The sequence below is a fragment of the Leptonychotes weddellii genome, chromosome 7 (assembly GCF_054177405.1).
Source record: "Leptonychotes weddellii isolate Sample4059 chromosome 7, ASM5417740v2, whole genome shotgun sequence".
Classification (NCBI taxonomy): Eukaryota; Metazoa; Chordata; class Mammalia; order Carnivora; family Phocidae; genus Leptonychotes; species Leptonychotes weddellii.
The window spans coordinates 55,330,328-55,351,120 of NC_138375.1; the positions used below are offsets into that span (position 1 = coordinate 55,330,328).

Consider the following 20,793-nt stretch of genomic DNA (forward strand, 5'->3'; position numbering starts at 1 on the left):
CAGAGAAGTGTTTTGTTGGTTTTTTTTTCCCCACTACGACATGTGTTTTTCTACCTCTAAGCACAGTTTAAAGATGTAATCCATTGATAGCATAACTTGCCTTATTAATTGAAAGGGATGGAATCCACCAGATGTAGCCCAAACCAGCAGAGAGTTGGGTGACTAAGCAACAGCAGAGACACCATATTGAATGAGCCAGAATTCAGTCTCCAAGTCATTTATTTCAACCAGTGACAATACATTGAAGCTCCTGTGCCTCAGCAGTGATTGATGGTTTAATATCATATATAATTTTTTTTAATGAAGGAAAAACCATTTAAATATGTTACCATTTGCACTGGTATTCTCCTATGTACATAACTGCATTTAATCATTATGGGGATTGTTTTTATACTTGTGTAATTTGTATCCAAGAAATAACTGTCAAAGCCATCTCACGCCGTTGCTGGAAATGGTACAGTGTGCTTCATACTTGAATAGATTCATTCTTCCCTGCATATAATTAAGAGTGTTGGAGCTTTCCCTGCCACCACATAGGAATTCCATGTTTACATCTCTGAGAATGAAAAATTAGCCACAATGTGCTTTTTCAAGTTCCCATTTTCTGGGGCTATGATATTTAAGTACCTTAGTTCTGTAGCAGTGTATGATTTGAAGAGTTTGATTTTAAGACTTTTAATATTAAAATACATAATAAAATTTTATTATCTCATTACAAGAGGGTTTAGCCTCTTATTAAAGTTGCTAAATCAGGCCTAGATTAGCATCATAATAACACAGTTTGACATGGAATACTCAAAAGTCAAGTTCGAAGGAAGGGACGGGGGTTTTTTGTTGTTTTAGGGGGTCTTCTCCTCCGCCCACCCCTTGCACAATGTACCAAGGATGAAATGCATGTATGGAAACAAACGAGGAGCAATTTGGGACGCTGGAGAAGGAGTGGAGGTGTCAGCCTGGGACGGTACCCTTAGGCAAGGCAGCTGGTATATGTAGCCTTTTGTTTATCTGCTACTGGTTTATGGAGCCTGTAGGCCAGCACCAGAAACAATCACTCCTACAGGGTCAGCTGCTGGTCAGAAGCAAAGTAAGAAAAGACCCCGCGTTCAGACGCGCGGCCGTAATTTCTGTAGAACTGGCACCTGCTACTGGTGCGCAGCAGGAAGGTGAAGGGTCAAAGAGGCAGTTGTTCAAAACTCCAGAATGGCTTAAAGGGACTTGTAGATTAATCTGCTTTATTAACTTCTGTGTATTAGATAACTATTGCTGTGAATGACAGTACATCTTTTTTAATAAGTCGCATCTCTTTCTCTTTTAAATTAGCTTTTGAGTAATGAATATTAAATAGAAAGCATTTCAGGGGTAATTAAATGAAAACAGAATGATGTCATTTTACAATTATATTTGTATGTTTATAGAAGAGGGGAAGCATAATGTTTTCCGAAGAGCTAAAAAAAAGAAAAAAGAGCCAGCTCTTCCTAAAGAAGAATTTGAAATAAATAAGTCACGTGTCCAATCAGCCTTTGTGTTTAAACTGAAATATATAATGTAGTTTGTGACTTAGCGTCAAGTCACTGGGTGCTAGTGGCTCGATTCGGCATTCCCAGGGGCTCCAACTATTTTCTTTATGAATTAAAGTGACTGCAATCTGTCACTGGTGTTTTATCTACAGTTTAGCACAGTCCGTTTTGCTGTGTAGTCCTAGCAGATGTTCTCAGCATAGCAAAGGAGTTGTAAAAGATGAACAACGGCCATATCTTTTCCTTCACATTCATGTAAAACAGAGAACACTGCATCTGGAAAAAAAGTGCCGAGTTTTACACGGGTTTCACCCAAAATAATTAGGCATGCTTGATAACAGATCTCTCACCCAGTATGGCAAATGGCAAACAAGTTGGTTTTTAGCCTCTTCATTAGTGGTGATTGTCATAATTGGCTATCGTTGTAAATTAAAAGTTCCCTAAGTGTATCCTTTTTTAAAGCCTCCGCAAGGAAAATTTCTAATCCATAGATTAAATGCTGACATCAACTCTGAGGAAGTATCTCACAATCGGTGTTCTTTTTTTTTTTTTTCTTTTTCAGAGAGAGTGTGTGCAGGGCGGGGGGTGGGGTGGGCAGAGAGAGAGGGAAAGAGAGAATCTTAACCAGGCTCCATGCCCAACGCAGGGCTCCATCTTGGGACCCTGAGATCATGACCTGAGCCGAAATCAAGAGTCAGACGCTTCAGCGACTGAGCCAGCCACCCAGGCACCCTCACAATCTGTGTTCTAAAGGGATGGTTTTGTCTGCTCTCAGAAGTTCTGCGGATGACATCTGCCTTTTTATGCTGACACAGCGCAGGGAGCAGCATTTAGCCATATTTCACAAACAGAAGTCATTCAGGATTAGCACTCCCACATTTTAACACAAGCGCAGTCTTCATGCTCTGAGCAGTGTTTCTGTGACATGTGAATATGACACCTGAGACTGTCTTCCTGTGTCATACCCAAGCCAGCCCAGGGCTCACCAGAAGGATCCTAAACTTGTACGGATATCACAAAGAAGCTGATTAGCTGGACCAGAAAAGATTGAGTTAGAAGTGTTTCCTTACCCTACCACTCCAAAGTGAAAGAACTTCCACACCTCCTCCTTAAAGATCTAGACTTTTCCTCCATCGTGTAATAGAAGCTTTATTTCCTGCAGGGTCGCTAAGACCTAAGAGGTCACTATGGAGGAGCAACTTCAGACGCAGACAATGGTGGTGATGAATGGTTATGATGGAAAAGAAGTAGAAATAATTATCATATGCTAGGCTCTGTGCTAAGTACTTAAATATATGTATTTCTCATTTGTATTTATATTTGTATTCGTAAAGTTTCACTACTTTGGGAGGCAGATTCTCTTTTCTACATTTTATAATCAAAGTATCGTAAGCGCAGCTTCAAGAAGCCCGGTAGCCCAGTCACTGTCGTAACAGCTTCTAAGTAGCAGAACTGTGTCCTCTTAGCCACTGTGCAATACTACTTGGAAATGACCTAGAGACAGGATTGGTAGGGCAGGAGGGGGCAGGGTGGGACTCACAACATTCATTCATTTATAAATCCTTGACTGAGCCAAGGGCCCTTCCTTTGAGAACTGATTAGACAAGAGGTAAGCACTTGATCCAGATTGGCTCACTGAGTCCTCTTCCCTAGACTTAGGAACTGGCATTTAGAAGATGTGGGTCGGCCTCTGGTCTTCACTTGACCTGAAAAACCAAGAGCCATGTGGCACCTGTCCCTGCTGCCTGCCCAGAGAAGTAGCCAGTCGACAGCAAGAGGAAAAAGCACCAGACACGCTGGGAGGGTCTTGAAGGAGACCAGCAGCCCCAGAGGGAGACTGAGAACGATCCCACTGGCCTTCCTGGGGCGGCCTTCCCAGCCACCGAGAGACCCATATACACTGCCTAATCCAGGGATCCTTAAGTCACCCCTTTTAGGCCTGACTTTTATCTGTGGCAGTTGCTGTCCTCACAGCCAAAAGATTCTTGACTCAGGGAAGCATGAGGACAAAATGGACCAATGAGTATAGACTCACCTAACACAGAGAAGGTATTCAGTAAGGATGTAAAATTTGAAAAACAATGTATAGGTACCAGTAACTTTTTTATGGCCCTAAGGAGAACATATCCCTGCTGTTCATATGTATAAAGGCGAAAAGTGTCCTTTCCAGGAAATCCCAAGGCCGTGACTTCAGCCAGATTACCTAGGTCTTCCTAGTCCCACACGTGTGTTCTGCCTTTCTTAGAGTTCTCCGTGTGACACGCATTCTCAAGATCGCACACCCTCACTGGGGTGGGGGGTGGGGAGGTGCAGGTACGGTGTCATTTGGATTTGATTCTTGGCCCCAAACTGACTTCTCCTCCCTTATTCTTCCTATGCACTCCAGGCATCACCTTGTGATGGCAAGAATGAGAATAAGCTTTAGGACTCTTTCCATTGACATGTCTTCACACCTCATGTTTCCTCTGAGTCTCACAGAAACTCTAGTTAGCAGTAGGGCCAATATGGTTTATTTTCTGAACTTGGGAGTATAGGTACGTCCACAGATTCAGTCCACAGTACCTGTATGGGACAGGTAGGCAGAGGTGCAGAGGCAAAGTCACAGAGCCAATAAACAGCAGTACTGAGACTCCAACTGAGGCTTTGTTGTCTCTAGATCTCACATAGCTTTTACCTTACCAAGGCATCCCGGGGCTTTAACCTGCTCTCCTCTCTTGGCATTTCTCCCACCTTTATCTCTCCAAGTGGCGTCGTGAAGGGTATGAGAAGCTCTGTGAGTTTCTTGAGGGAATGGCACTGTGGAAAGTGAGGGTCAGCTTCCTGAAGGCTTGATTTATTCATTTTACAGTTAAAAAATCACTGGTTTTTCACATACTTGAAGGGTAAATAATGGGAAATTTTCCCAAAGCATGTGAGCGTGTGCCAGAGTTGTGAGCTGAACTTTCATATTCATTTTGTGTCTTAATTCTTGGAAAGTTTAACCAGCAGCAACCATTGGTGAGGCTATGAGCCCATCTGGTATGTTCAAGAAAACTTCTTATTTGATTACAGTCTGATCACTACTTACAGAACAAGGTTAAGGTTCCCTAATCCTCTGGCCTGTCATGAGTTACTGCTACCTTGTAAGCTTTGTACCCAAGAATAACTCTTGCATGTTAATTCTTCATCCCTTGTCATGCTTAGGAAAATAGAGACCGTGCTTTCAGACGGACGAAATTCCGTCCTTCTTTCAGAATCGTTTACTTGCAAATTCTGTATTTGTTAGGATTTTCTGCTTTACTACAATCAGAGCAGATTTTGCAGTCAGCGTATCTGGCTTTGAATACTTCTAACTGTGTCCTTGGGATAGTTACTTTACCTCTTCAAAGATATCAGCACTTCAACCAGGGCAATTCTCAGCCTTATTGGAACTGGCCCCCAGGATCAGGTAGTTGAGCTGGTCCCTCCTGAAGTCTCATGCCCAGACTCCCCAAGACTTTAGCCAAGACCCCTCGCCTTAGCTCTTTCCCATTCTGTCACTCCTCAGCCTACCCCATAACTCGGAACATCGCCTCCATGGAAAAGAAGAACAATTCAAGTGCATACTTAGTTGAGGTCACGTTAATAAGGAATGTGAAGTAAACTGCCAAGAAGGAGCGATGAGAAGTGCAGGGCCTGGAGAGAACTTTCTCAGGCCCCAGAGAGGCCCACCAGAAAGAAGATCCTAAGCAAGAGCTCTGTGTTAATGCCTGTACTTAATGTGGCATCTAGTTTTAGATAGGACGAAGAAGTTCCACTCAAGGAACTAAAAGCGTCAATTAGAGTTAAGTGCATTTAGGGACGATTTCTCAGAGACCCTTTAGGATTGGAAGGAAACAACGTGATGGGTGGGCAGTAAGAGATTGATAAATACTTGGGCTCCAGGAGCTTCTTAAGGCCACGAGGACCACATTTTATTCCATTCTGTACCACAGTGCCTGGCCCATAGTAGGCGCTCAGTGAGTCTGTGAGCATTGAATACGTGTGAGAAATGAGGAGGGAGAGGAAAAGAAGGAGGGAGAAGCCCCTGGCACGGCACCCGACACGTAGTAGGCACTTAGTACGTATGTGTTGCCTGTGTGCACCTGCACGTAATGAGAGCCAATAGTGGAATATTAGTGACTGGAAACCTGTGTGCGGATGAAAGAAACCTGGCACGTCACGAGAGGGGCTCACAGCCTCATAGCCCTCCAGAGGCCTGGCCTGTTTTGGAGTCTGCACTTGAAGGGAGCAATTCTGGCCGCAGCAAATGATGTGCTCTTATCCCACAGAAGAAGCAAACCCTCCCTCCGCAACCCCATCTTCTTCCTGAGCCCCCTGCATTACAGAGAGGCTGGAAACAAATTGACAGAAACCTGGAGGAAAGGAACTCAAGTGATTTAGGAGAATTGAAGGGCTGGCTTATGGGGCCAGATTAAAGAAGCTAAATATGTATAGCCTGCCTAAGTGACAACTAAATGGGGCATTTGATAAGTCTATAAATACTTGGAAGATGTAAATGCCAAGGAGGAAAGGGAATTACTTAGCATGGCACAGTGGACTATTGGCATAATGGGATAGTATTAAGAAAGGGAAAATGAAGGTTGAACATCAATAAAAAGCTTCCTGACAAAGAGAACCGTTCCTGACAGGGGACACAATTAAGTTATGCGCTGCGGGCCAAGGGAGGTAATGGCAGGTGCCATTTCTCAGGGTACTGGCCACAGAGCCAGCAAAGAGGGAGCCGAGATCCACCCCGACTGAGGCGCAGGGGCCAGGCAGGTGACCTATGCGTGTGGCCTCCCGATCCTGGAACAGGAACAGAGCTGCATCCGTCAGATGGATTGGAAGTCAGACTGCTCAGGCCTCCTAAAGGGTCGGACCATCTGGAGAGGGGCTCCACTGGCGGTTTGTCCTTCTTCGGTGTCACCGCCAGGTTCATTCACCTTGAACGGCACCCCATTGCCCGCAAGATAAGGCCCATGTTTTGTAGCACCCGTCCCTAAGCCCTTCAGGAGATCTGGCCCCTGCCTACCTACTCAGCCTCCTCTGCCTCCACCGCCCCCTCCACACCCTCTCCAGGCCCACAGAACTGCTCGCCGTCCCCCAAATACGTCCCCAAACCTGTGCACCTGCTCGCCCTTCCCCCACCCTGTGTGCCTGTCAGACTTGGCTCCTTCTCTCCGACAGCTCCCCATGTCACCTGTGAAACCTTCCTCGCCTGGCCCCCACCCGAGGCAGAGCTCCTCAGCCACCTCTGGTCTCTTAAAGCCTCCCACGCAAGCTTCTGTTTGTGGCACTTGGCATGCTGTGCTGTCGTGGCTTATAAACTGTGGATCTCCTTCCCTACTTGACCGTGAGCTCTTCTGAGGGCTGGGACTGTGTGCCTTGTTCATCTGTATGTCCCCAGGGTGTGACACACAGCTTGGCACAAAGTAGGTGGTCAGTAAATGTCTGAATAAATCAGGGAACCGGGTTCTGTTCCTGTCATTCCTTAGGCTGCCTATGTAATTATTAGGGCAAAAGAGCTTCCAAATCTCAGTAACTCTGAATCATCTCCTTGGCCTCCTGGCCAGCACTCTCTGCCATTTAGACGACTATAAATAAAAACCCTCAAATCTGAGAGGCAGCATGCTGTCCTCTGTGGTTTAAACATAAACTCTAGACTAATCTTTAATGGAAAATGCTTCCGAGGGCCCCGTGAATGTGCCACAAAAATACTTTTTCTCCCCACACAAAATCATTTGAACATAATAAGTAAAATAATCCTCCACTGTTGGTTATGAAGATTTTTAGGTCCGTCTAACGATAAAGCCCTTCAGGAAATCAGGGAGAATGTAGTGACAGATGAGAGACAATGAAACATTGAACCTCCTACTGTAAGGATAATATATTTATTATGAAATACAATATTCATTGCACTCTGCTTGGATGACTGCACGAGATGCCCTCGTGCCATTATGCCTGATATCGCTCTGTTTTGAAATACGATATTCATTGGGAAATGTTGTGATGACCGTTCAATAAAGTAGCATGCTGTTGCCCACTCCCTTCCCTGATTCTCAGTGGCCTCGGTTAGAGTTTACTTTATCGCTGAGTATTTAACATAGACATGTGCTTGTAGTCTCTGTCATGCCTATATACGTCCGCCGGCTGGGGTTCATCTCACTGCTCCTTATTTCCCGAGTTCACTGTTGGACTGTTGGCTTGGGAGACAGCAGCAACCTCCCCACCGCCCTTAGCTCTGCAGGGGCCATCTAGCACCCAGCCCCTTCTCTCTACGGGCAGTCCTGCATTTGAGGCCATGCTCTTAAAGCTCTGACTTTATCTACAGCTTCAGGGGCAGGTTGCGTTTCTTGGAAGGATTTCATTGCCTGGGAAGAAAATGGGGTATGCGCGCAAGGCTTCTGACCGCTCCTCTCTGTCTCTGCTACCAGACTTGCTGGGGCCCTCGCCGTCTCTGGGCTGGACTTTTGCAGTAGCATCTAAACGTGCCCCCTTGCCTCCAGTACCGACGCATCGTTGCCTTGCCCCGGTCTCCCATCAGTCATTGTTCTAGATCCCAGAGCTCAGCATTATTCGGAAATCCTTTGAAGGCTACCCTTTATGCACTGGCCCAAACTCGTTTCTGCATTCAGCATGACAGCACAGGCCTTTTAGAGCCTGGACTCAGCCCAGCCTTCAGCTCCCCGCCCTCAGCTCTGCTCCTTTCTGCTCAAAAGAAGGGGCTAACTGTTCCTCAGACATCCCAGGCCCTGTCTGTTTTGTCCTTTCTCCTTTTATTTCCTCTTCCTGATACATCCTTCTTCCCCGGTGATGCTTATATGCATCTTTTAAGGTTCAAGCTAAATTATCACCCATCCTATGAAGATAGGCTGGTCTTTTTAGGCAGAATCATAGCACGTGTGCCCCCTCTCTCTTGAGCTTGTACACATATTTGCTAATTTAGGAATGCCCAGGGGCTAGGAGAGGCCATTAGAGGTTCTAGACCCTGGCTGTGTGGCTGTCATTCATTCGGGAATAAAAATTAGAGGAAAATGGCTTTGGAGGTGAAGGCTGTTCCTCTACATATAGATTTTCCCAACATTCCCACCCAGAGGAGACATAGATGACGTTTTTCCGAGCGATGCTGAATTTTTACATCAAATGGGGAAAGTGTTCTGTTTGATGCTGGCAAGAGAAGAGTGAGAAAGAGTTTCCGAAATAGTGCTGAGTGGCAAGCCCTGCAGACTCCCAGTGCCCCAGGTTTTCTGGTTTTATTTGAATGCAGCAAGCTGCTTTATGAGATCTGCAGCCACTTGAAATATGATTTACTACTCGTAAAAAGTTTCAAATGGATAATGAAGATTCAAGAATGAGACTCACAGTGTAGCGTAGTCAATTTTGTTGCTCTTGCTCTCCAGTACATCTCTGCCATTGAAATGAATTATTTATTATAATTTATTTCAACCATGGAAAATAAAACTGTTTTCATTGTGATGTGTGCTGTAACGTTCAGAGTAGACACATTACATGCAGTACTCTCAATTAATTAATCCTGAAGTTTCGTTCCAACTTCATCTTCTTTCGTATAAGCCAGGAGACTGGCAGGTAATTCTTTCCCCAATAAACTATGATTAAAATGAATGTTTTCAGAACTAGGGGTAATGTCGGTAATGGAGAAAATTGAAACAACAGCAAAACTGGGTTGTGTATTTCCTTAGATTTTACGATGGATGGAATGGATGGAAAAGTTTTTTTAATATCCTGGGCGATTTATCACTTGGAGAAAAAGCATCCTTAAGCTTTGTGGAGGAGGGGGCGGAGGAAGAGAGTGCTGGTGGTTTAGATGTGGAAATATTCACTGCTAATATATAACCAGCTGAGTTAACCAGTCCTGCAATACCTGCATTGGTAAAAAAGATGTTTTTCTTTTCTTTTCTTTTCTTTTTTTTAACTTCGAGAGCAAAGCTAGCATTGTGCAAACGCCAAGTAGGGAGGACTCCCAAATGATTTTCCAAAGGAGAGCGGGTCACCCATAATTGATGGCAATCTTGTTTCTTTAAAAGTAAGAGGCTCACTGCATCTTGCATTTTGTTTGATTTTTTTTTTTCATTTAAAGTGCTAAACACTTGCTACTATTATGAGGCTGTAAAGACACAGTAAGAATTTACGAAAGCGCTTAATATGTACAGAAATTAGAAGATTTAATGTAACATAGATGGTGGGGCTTAGTTAATCCAGGCAGGAAAATATATGCTTATTTGTCCATTGCTTTCATTTTTCATAACATTCCACTAATATCACATCAGTAGACAGCACACGAAGAGAACAATTGATTCCTTTTCCCTAAAGATGACTAGTATCTAATTTGAGGAGGATCACATTTCAATATCTGCTGTGCACGTGGCCTCAGGAACAGCACTCGGTAATGACAGCAACTCCCTTACTTCCACAAGCACTGAAAACCTGGAAGCTTTCCTCCTTCGGCAGCGTTCAGATCTCCATCCTGGGCATGGGGCTCTGGAGAAATTACTGTGGAGTTGGGTAGAAGGTTTCTCTGCTTTTTCACATCCGACTGCACTCTCCCGGCAATCCTGTTTTTGTTTCACTGTTTTTAACTAGGGCCAGCCTTCCCCCTGCTGTCGTACTGGCCTTCTGAAAGGCCATTTACGTATGTACACCAAGAGATTCCTGAGACTCAGGACCAGCTCTTCAGTTTTGGGTCCATTTATCATTGGTCGTTCCTCAAAACTTCACCAGCTCGTTGTATCAAAATCAAGAACAATCTAGCTTGACCAGAGGTGCGGAGAATTGTGTATTCTACTCCGCTTCCCATTAAGGCCCCTTACCTCACCGATTAAGACACCTCCTTCTGCAGACATGCCCTCTTGCGCACAGCCCTGACCATCCTTGCTTTGTCTTCCTCCCCTGTTCCCCCACTTAGATCCAGGCACCGGGAAGCCTCATCCAGGGCCTCTCGCCTTTTCTCTGGCTGTCCTTCCTTTGTCAAAGCAAAACCTCCTTCTCAGGCCCTCTTTCTACCACCTTTCGGACAAGACCGATTGCTCTTGTCCCGTTCCCATTTTCCCTTTCCCGGGTCAGCAGGCGGCACAGTCGCAGTATGCCTGACATGCACACGACCCCGAAGAGGGAAGAGCTGGGGTCCCCTCACTGTAGCCGGGCTTCGGGTCCTGCACTGTCAGGGCTCATGGCGTCGCTCCAGCTCCAGGCTTTTGTCTGTCTGATACAGGCCGGGAGCAAGAGGGAGTGTTGGAGTTTTTTCATCTAGTTCTTAGAACTCTGTGGAATGGTTTTTAGTTACATTATTCAGTAGGCTCTAAGAACGCTAACAGTGAAAAGCGTTCACCTTGTAGGGAATGTTGTAACTCAAAGGAAATTAGCATAATTTACTAATGTTTTCAATGATGTTAATTTAAATTACTGTGTACATGGTACTTTTGGTGGGAGGGAAATTGTTATTTTTAGAAAAACATTCAATGAGCCATTTTCCAGAGACAGTCTATTAATTATGTCTACTGTTGTTCATCTTGAGAGTCTGAAAATCTGTTAACCACATTTCTAGAAGCGTTAGGTAGGAGGCAGGAAGGTCTGCAAACTCTCCAGGAATTGCTGCCCTGGATTCTCATTGCGGGGATTCCAGCAGCTGCCTGACTCTTCGGCAGGTGGCACAGTGGCTGAACAGAGAGGATGCGTGTGGGCATCAGATCCGGGAGGCCCACTGAAGGTGCCAGAGTGAGCCGTGGCCGGAAGCGAGCCTCGCCGCCCACACCGTCAGGGCCCCAGCAGGCTGCGGCAGGAGCCAGACACGCTGCTGATGGACTCAGCACCGCTGCAGACTGGGAGGCCGCAGGCTGGCGTTGAGGGCGCAGCCATGGCCTCCGGACCCAGGCAGACCCGTGCGCGTATCTGAGTTCTCCCTCACTTCCGGAGAGCTGTAGCCTGATGCCTCGAGCAAGTAACTTCCTGCTCGGGACCTCAGCTCCGTAGTTTACAAAGTGAGGATAAGGCCTGCTTCAAGGTTAGCTGAGGGTTAGACCCAGCACGTGCCGAACAGAGTGCTGAGCACCCAGAAGGCTCTCCATAAGCGGTAACTGTTAGGACCGTGGGCAATGAGAGGACTCACGGGGCACGGCCTTTCCTGGGTGCCCCTGCTGGTCGGTGGAGAAGACAGTGCGTCAGCCTTCAGCCTTGGTAGCCCCCACGAGGGCTCTGGCTGCTGGCTGGAGGGACACCGGCGGCTTAGGAGAGTTCTCAGGCTCTGCACACAAGGGCAAGATCCTTGGAAATGAACAGTGTATTAATTTAGATATTTACCCATTTCAGAGTTTAGCCAGAGATTGAGGCCAGAACTCTCTGTTTTTTATATGATCCCCTTTCAAAATGTTCTTTAGCTCTTTATACTTTCGCTCTTGATAGTTCATCCATCCTTTCTCATTCATTCATTCATTCATGTACCCATTCTTTCATTCAGTCGCTATTTCCCAAGCCTCTGCTGTGTGCCAGAGACCATGCCGGGCCCTGGGGATACAGCGAGCAGGCCCTCGTGGTCTCAGCGCCCAGGAGTTTATAGACTAGTCTCACTACCAGTCATCAGCCGGCACTCACTGGGGCCGTGTGACTCCCACCATCCCGCTCTACCCAGCTTCTAGAGCCACTGAGCCTCCAACTCCCTTAGAGTACATACTCGCCATCTAGCAGCAAAGCCTTCAACACAAGTGCCATCTTTGCTTATTCTACATCAGCTGGAGATAGAACAGGAAGCGCCTGGTGTGAGAGCGTGTGGTCACCACCTTGCCGCTGGGAGAGCGTGACCAGCATATCCAGGTTGCGGGGTCCGCTGTGCTTCGGGCTTGTGCCCAAAGCATCTTAGGGCGGAAGCGTAGGAGAGGGGCCGAGGGGAGAAGAGCGATCCAGATGACACAGCAGAACTTGTCTTACCTTTCCAGGTCAGATATTTGTGGTAGCTTTGTGTTTGATTTGGAAGACGACAAGTTTTCAGAACAGCAGAAACACTGTCATTCAGACTCCATGCTAATACATGTGCCAGATAAATAGGGATGGTTTGGGGACTATTTCCTATGGTGGCTTATTTTTTGACTGCAACTCTCAGTGAAGTTAGATAATTGCAAGGAGACTATAGTCTCATTTATCTGAACATAATCAAGACATGAAATGGGGTGCTTCGTTGAGCCCTGAGATTCCATTAGGTCACACCACAGAGGGAAGCCATAGTTGCAGTGAAGGAACACTAGTAATTTTGGGGTGCCTACTGGGTGGCAAACACGGTACGGAATGCTTGACACAGGTGAAGGAAGTCAGTCCTCACAGCAGCCCTTCAGAGTAGTTGCTATAATCCCCCGTTTTATATGTAAGAAAATAAAGGCTCAGAGAACTGAAGGGACTTGCCCAGCATCCAGGTTAGGTAAGTGGCAGGCCTGGATTTGGCCTCCTTTCTGGTTGGCTCCAAAGCCTGTCCCTACACACCATGTTGGTTTTGTTTCACGGAGGGCCATTTCCTACAGACTCACGCCAAAGCCTGTGGGAAGAAAGAAGGAGAAAGGAGTAAGTGCTGAGGCAGTGTGGATTATGGTTTTCCTAAGTGGACCAAGCCACACAGCTCCTCTTCCCAAATGGTCCCTTCCCTGGTTGGGCAGAAGAGCTGCTTGGGATAATACAGTGGATAATGTGTTTCAACGTAGGCCCTGGAAAATGTAGCCTCGGTTGAGCAGATCGGAAATGGCCATTCCAGCCATCCTGTAGCAGTTTGGAAGTGAGCAGAAGTTGGGGGAGGGGGGCCCTGCTCACAGCACCCCTTGTACTAAATCCTCTGGTGCTTTGTGACTCCATGCAGGCTGGGGTGCGCCGGTGCAGAGTCACCAAGGGCCCTCCCCTCTCAGTCTGCACGTGTCCATATCATTGAGCACAGAGAGCCTCCTACCAGAGGTTTTGCATTACCTGGAGCAGGATTCTGTACTTCGGCATTTCACCCACTATTCTTCCAAACTGGGAGAGCGGGGGAGCTTCTCCAAAGGAATCTGCCACATCGCTTGTGCTGTTTCCCCCATACCCTCTAGGATTATTAGAAAGAAAGAAAAAAAGTTCTGGAAATGAGCTGCCACGTCAATAGCACTTGAGCAGATTTGCTCACTAATCTCCATTTTTCCGGAAGAATAAAAAAAATTTTTTTAAAAAATCAAACATTTTAGCCAACTTTATTTTTAGAAAAGTATTTTATTCAAGCATCGCCTTACTTATTACAGACATAAATACATGCATTCAGACAAATGAATCCACGGGAGAACCGTATAAAGTAATTGGCACATCACTTCAGGATGCTTTGTCAGTTACTGGAGGAGTTTGGTGCCTCTAACTTTAATCTTTTCCATTAAAATATCCATTCTGCCTTCAGATTGTGAAGCCCATAATATTTTAGACTGTCTCCATAGATCTGTTAGTTTTGCTTGTCAGTTTAATTTGTGGCTCTGTGACTTTGGGTGGCTTGTCAGATTGTACATGGAAGCATGTAATCTACAAGTGATGTTCAGCGTGCCAGGCTTGAGACCTCGCCTCTCCCCAGAGAGACTGGACATACAGTAAGTGTGGAATTGGCCGGTTTCATCTGCAAGTAGCCTAACTGTTAGGATGACGATGATGATGTATGGGATGGCAGATGTTTCGGACTACAGAGATGCTCATTACTGCTGTTATCATATACCTTAAGCATTTATGGCACGTTTTCCTCTCTGCAACACTTTTTATATCCACCATCTCATTTGATTCTCAGAGCTTTCTTGGGCTAGATTATTATTTCCATCTTGATAGCTAATGAAACTGACACCGGAACTGGCCTGAGATCGCCAGGCAGATTGGATTGCAGAAGTGCAGGGGACGAGAGTCGACGCCACCAGAGCCCAGTCGGGGGTCGCGTGGGTGGTAGCTTGGCCACATAACTGCCATTTCCCCTGCGCTCTTTGGGGCACAGGAGTTCAGGGGCTGTGGAAATGGAAGGACTAGAGATGCCAAGGAAAGGCAAGTGTACCATCAGCTGAACACAGGGGAGCAAAGCTTGTTTCCCTGCCACTTGCCCAGAGTAGTGCAGAAACCCCAACCCTGGCTTTCCTCCTTTAATGTCACCCACAACTGCACGCATTCTACTTGTCCCCAGAGGGATCTTGCTTAAATGCAGATCTGAGCATGTCTCTCCTTTGCCACAAACCCATCACAGGCTGTCCCTTCATCACGATGAAGTCCAGGCTCCCCAGCATGGTCTACCAGCCTGGCCCTGGGGTCTGGCTTCTCTGGCCCCCGTCTCTTCTCTCCTGTCACACTCAGTTCTTTCCCAACCTCCTTTTGCACTGCTTTCTCTGCCCAGAACACATTTACGATGCTGTCCTTAAACTGAACCCTCTCTGTGGAATCTTCCCTACCTTCTCCCCAAAGACCCAGGAGCATCCCTCCCTCCCTCTGCTAGCCCACTGCACATGGCCCAGCCCTATTTCTGACTATCTGTCTGCTCTGTGCCCTGCCCCAAGAAGCTTCTAGCTCCTCCAGGGCACAGGTCACGGTTGATGCCTGTTCTCTGACCTCTCTTAGGTGCCTTACAGACTTTGAATTTAAGAGGATACATTTGTATGTACATGTAAAAGTGAAGCGAGTGAGTGAACTAGTGAATGAAGAACAAATGAGCCTGAGCCAGCAGGAAACAGGACCTTCCGAGGTCGCATGGAATGTGTCCCGTTTCTCCCTCCCTCTGAGAGATGCTCCCCCTCCATAACTTGACCTCTAGTGAAATGAGAGACAGGAAGGAAGGTGAGCTGGGCTTCTGTCTGGCCACTTGCATGGAGGAAAGCATACCAGGGTTGAGAGGCAGAGACTGATCCTCTTAGCTCTGTAACCTCTGATTTCTGCCCACCCAGAAGGTTCTCACTGAAGCCTTTGGTGGTAGAAACTCTTCCTCAGGGCACTGGGAGTCTTGGCCAAGAGTTCCAGCCTGCAGCATTATAGGCTTGCAGAGTCAAAGCTCTTTGTCCAGGAAGAGCCCTCATGGCTGTTGGCATGACGTAGGGGTAGAAGGTGAGCACATGACAGGCCTGGGATTGGGGGGACCTCTGAGCCAAGGTCTTATTTGACTCTGTCTTCTAGATGATGTCTGTCCTCATGAACACCATTGTCTTTGAAGACTGTCGGAACCAGTGGTCAGTATCCAGGCCTCTCCTGGGGCTCATCCTGCTCAACGAGAAGGTGAGTGTGATTGCAGTAAGGTCCACAGGAGGTGGTCCCTGGGAGGAGGGAGAAGCTGTACACCAGGCCGAGCTGCGACAAGAAGAACAGAAGGAACAACGGAGCTTGAGCTGGAACCTTGAACACTCTGGGGCAAGGCCATATTCCCCCAGAAGGCCCTTCCCCAAAGGCCTCAGATCTCCCTCAGGTAAGTGAAGGCCTCAAGACCAGCTCTTCTGGAACCCGGAGCCCCCACACGTTGGGCAGGTGGTTTGCTCAGTAGTGCTTCAAGCTCACCCTCATTCCCCTACCCCGTTTCCTGTGGAATTCCGAGCTACAGCTCTTTGCTCCTCTTATATTTTGGGATCCTCACTGCCCTATGTGGTCGTCGTCCCTTCAGGGACTCACTGCGGAGCCAGCACCCTCCATCTGAGAGCACAAGGCTCCAGCTCATAGGTGCACTCACCACCCGGGGCGGCCTCCCAGGCCCTCCAGCTTCCTCCTGGACGCACCCCTCGTCCCCCTGGCAGTCGGCAGGAACAGTGCATTACTGCTCGAGAGAATGAATTGTCTATACAGTAAGATGGTACTGGGGAGAAAGACAGTGAGATTAGAGGCAGCCGCATACATTAAAATTCAAACTGAAATCCCAGCCTTGGAAGGAAACTAATAGAAGAAGAAAATATATCAAAAAGAGAAGAGCTGTCTCATCATTCACCTGTGCTGAAGTATCCAATTTTAGCCACATTCAGTAGCACTGTCATTCATCTTCCCTCGGTGTTATTGTGATTTAAATCCAAGCTCTATAAAAGAGAGCAGTTCTTTTAAAATGATTGAGAGGGAATAAGGGCAAATTCAGTGTTTAGAAAAAGCTTATGACATCACAATATTATACTTTACTGATGGAGGCAATATTTCATGGTTTGGGATGAAAAACTAATAATTTTCTATTTGGTGTGAGTCACTGCATCATTATAAAAGGGAAAAATAAGTAGTTTTGTGCATGCCCAGTCTTGTTCAGGAAGACATTGTGGTTTAAGTGTAATACCTCTGATATATAGTATTTAAGTGTTAGTCTGACTACATATTAATTATGTGTGTTTTTGATGTGGGCTGTTTTAATGTATGATGGAAATTAAATACCATGCTGTCTGGGCTTGGAAGGATAAACACATGACTGGCAAAATGTTGTCTTTGTGCTGAAATTAAGCTGTTTCCAATGATGAGGAGCTGTGGGTCGTGTGAGAGCTTGTGTGTGGGTAGAAGCCTGCAGACCCCAGCAGAGGAGAGGGGCTGTGCAGCTCTTTGGGACCAGGCACGACAGGTGTATTTCTTAGTGCAGGAAGGCCCTCCCAGAACGAAGCAAGTCCCCTTAGGACCCCGCCTCAGCGGCAGGGCAGACCCAGCCTGAGCCAGCGGACAGGGACTCGGGACAAAGTCCAGGGTTGTGTGAGGACTCAGTCACTAAAGCCATGGATGATGCTGCAGCCTGAGAGGGGACCCTGAGCCTTTCCTCCAGTCACCCCGAGTTCTCTCTGTTAAGTTCTTCCCCTCCGCCTCAGAAGGGAAGAGGCCCTTCCTCTTTCAGCCTTTCTGTGATGAGTGGAGGTGAGAGTCAGGAAGACCTTCACACACTTGGTCCCCCACAGAGGACCTAAATTGTTCAGTGATGGTAGAACAATTATCACAAGAGATCTTTATGAGAAGGGATAATACAGTTCATACCTCGGAATGTATCTATTGCCTTGGCTTAAAGTTCAAAGTGGTCCTGGACCGAAGCTCCTTTGAGAGTGAGGAGCACTGAGCGGATGGAGCAGATCGAGACCCTCCCCCACAGCTCTCTCGGGGCCCAGGTTTGGCGTCAGGGCCCTGAGGCTGTTCTGTCTCCCCACAGTATTTTAGTGAACTGAGGGCAAGCCTGATAAACAGCCAGCCTGTCCCCAAGCAGGAGGTCCTTGCCCAGTGCTTCAGGAACCTGATGGAAGGAGTGGAGCAGAACCTGTCCATCAAGAACAGAGACAGGTAAGCCCTGCCCAGTAAGCTCAACATCTCTGGCTTATGGAAAATAACTGGACCTTGTGCGTAACACAGTTCACATATTGACGTGACTTAGACTCAATTTCTTTCCATCCAATAAATATTACTAGGTACTCGCTTTAAAAAAAAAATTTTTATTTATTTATTTGACACAGACAGAGAGAGAGAGCACAAGTGGGGGTGGGGGAGGAGAGGGAGAAGCAGGGAGCCTGATGCAGGACTCAGTCCCAGAGCCCTGGGATCGTGACCTGAGCTGAGGGCAGACGCTTAACCGACTGAGCCACCCAGGCGCCCCATTTGCTTTTTTTTAAGCACCACGCTAGGCACTACATAGGGATGCAGAGATGAATAAAATGCAGCCTGTACCCTTATGTACTCTATAATCCAACAGAAGATATGAAAAATAACTCACTGAAAAGGTCAAAAGAAGGAAAGCTCAGATCTGCTATGAAGGACGAGGGAAGGCTTCCCGGCATTTGAACAAGCACAGGCTTTGAGGTTAGCCGGACTCCAGTTTAAATTTTATCCCTGCCTTCTACAGGCTGTGTGGCAGTGAGTAAGGCAGTCAACTGCTCTGATCCTCAGTTTTCTCACCAACAAAATTGGTTGTGATATTGAAATGACAGAATGTTGTAAAGCATGGTCCCTAGGACAAAGGAGCCATTAGTCCCTTCCTCTGCCCAACCTTTAAGAGTGGCTGGTTTTACAAAAGTTGCCAATGAGATCTAAATGAAAGGAACCCAGACTTATCAGGTATGCTTTCATCCATTCATTTATTTAGAGCAGAAAATTTTATTGAGCATCTACTATGTGCCAGGCATTGAGGATACCAGTGGTGAACTAATTGTTCAAGGTTTTTGCCTCACAGAGCTTCTAATGGAGGAAACAGACCATAATGAACAACGTAGAAAGAAACTGTTCTTCGGGGAAGGGGGGGTGGAAGGGACTGCCTGCACAAGCCTTTTATAAAAGTGGTGACATTCAGATGCTTCACCATTTGAAATGCGAGTCATCAATCATCCCAAAACCACAGCAGCGTGTGGTGGAGTCACCAGTCTGGGCTCTGGCAATAGAAGGCCAAGTCGGGTAGGCTCTGCAAACACACGCTTGTCTGCTCATCCCGTGCCACGATCCTCTGGCAGGAGGAAGAGACTGAATGAATGGGGACACCGCAGGTGCCTGTTGTGGGTGAGATTGCATCACTTGAGGCTTGGGAATTTGAGTACCCCCTCCTGAGCTGCTCTGTGAAATGATGCCAGACAGTCCTCCCGTTTAAGAGAGTACAAATGCTTTCCGTGTGCCGTGCACTAGGTTGAGTACTTACGGGCATTGTCTAAATTGATTCAGTAAATTCTCACTTCCCACAATCCCGTGAAGTAGCTACTCCAGTTGAGCACCAAGACAAGAGGTTAAGTGTTCATCCACGATCACCCCGCTAAGAAGTGGTGGAGTCAGGATTCGAACCCAGGTAATCTAGCCTGGTTTTCTCATCTGCAAAATGAGGATACGAATACCTGCCTTTGGGAAGACTTGTGATGCTTAGGTGAATTTATATGTAAACTCAACCCAGTGCCTGGCACATAAACTTTGAATCATTTCTTTATATTCCTTACCATCTGTGTGTAATTTGACTCTTAAGAACAGTTTTTAAATAGTGCACCCACCAAATGTGCCCCTCACAGTGGTCCAGGTATATCTGGTGGTAAGCCTTGTTTTCCGGGAGGGAGGCGGGAGCTGGGCCAGGATCTGGGGCTCTCTCCAAGGTCCTGAGCTCCGCAGTGGCTTTATCATCCAGAGGCTCACACCACCTCGGCCTTGCCACTGCCCCCCGCCTTTCTTCCTTTTCCCCAGGTTCACCCAGAACCTGTCCGTCTTCAGAAGAGACGTGGCAGAGGCGCTGCGCAGCGACGGCAGCACCGAGCCGTGCAGTCTGGACATGATGAGCTGACCGCCTCCCCCGACCACGTGCCGAGCAGCCTTTCCCGAGAGACTCTTGTGCGTCTGGGTCCCGGGACAGTGATGTTGGCTAGCCCAGGAGAATCTATTTTTCAAAACGAACAACAACAAAATCTCTACCTTTTTATAAGTCTGGCCTAATTATAAGAATTTATAATAGTGCACAAACAATGTAAATTCAGTCTTTGCTCTGAGAAAGCAAAAGATGGGTTTTCAGTCTTTCTATAAAATACCATTATCTTTGTTCTTATAATGCTCCAAAAGGGTGTAGAAACAATATTTAACCAAAGAACTTAATAAACCAGGTTTGAACCTAAGCCTGTACTAGTTAATGGTACTCTGTAATCAAGGTGGTGAATGTCTTGGAGCTACAGCCTTCAACGTGGATCCTGAGTTGAGACAAATACCATTTGAACCCGTTAAATTAGTAGTTTGTTACGAGTCTGGAAGAGGCAGCGTTGGGGTCTCTGAGCTGTGGGCCTTTAGAACGAGCCTGGGAGCACTCCAGAGCATCCCACAGGACTGCGCACAGCCCTCCTGGCCTCAGCAGCATCTGATAAAGTTGAGAGACAGTAACACAATTAAATGACTTACAAACAACGTTTGCTTTTCACTGGCATAAATCTGAAGTGGTTCAGTCTAGAAGGATTAAGCCATGCAGTTACCGGCTGCAGAGCTATTCCCTCCGAAGGCGTCGGGCAGCCCCTGCAAGAGGCGCTGGGCGGGGCGGCACCCAGTCCTTCCGCCTCCATCTATCAAGGTGCCTAGTTATAATATATATTCGAAGCGGCCCCGCCTCCTGGGACCACACAAAACAGTGCTAGGTGCTAAAGTTCAGATTTTCAGAGGACGAAGAACAGCTGGTTTCCATCCCTTCACAAAAACTCTTACTACCGTGGGGGTTGTAACTTAACCCAAACCCCAGGACGTGAATGAAGGAGGCCTTTCCAGTTTGTGGTAGACTGTAACTAGGCTATTAATTTGAGACTGCCCCTGTCATACAGCTTTTGTATCTCACTGCTCTGTCCTCATGGTTCAGGCTTGTAGTAAATATTGTGCCCTT

At 47.0% G+C, this 20,793-nt stretch overlaps 1 protein-coding gene across 7 annotated transcripts in view; it reads left to right on the plus strand.

Annotated features, from left to right (window-relative positions):
- RANBP17 (RAN binding protein 17) overlaps positions 1-20,047 on the plus strand; it is a 310,785-nt gene extending 290,738 nt beyond the window's left edge. For 6 of the 7 annotated variants that reach the window (XM_081826302.1, XM_081826303.1, XM_031030345.2 and 3 more), the window contains 3 exons: positions 15,660-15,758; positions 17,632-17,759; positions 19,626-20,047. In XM_081826302.1, the coding sequence (XP_081682428.1) occupies positions 15,660-15,758; positions 17,632-17,759; positions 19,626-19,722 (324 nt within the window). In that variant the 3' untranslated portion in view covers positions 19,723-20,047. Of the gene's footprint in view, positions 1-15,659; positions 15,759-17,631; positions 17,760-19,625 lie in introns of those variants that run through there. The other variant, XR_014146975.1, reaches the window with a different exon arrangement.
- The last annotated feature ends 746 nt before the right edge of the window (positions 20,048-20,793 follow it).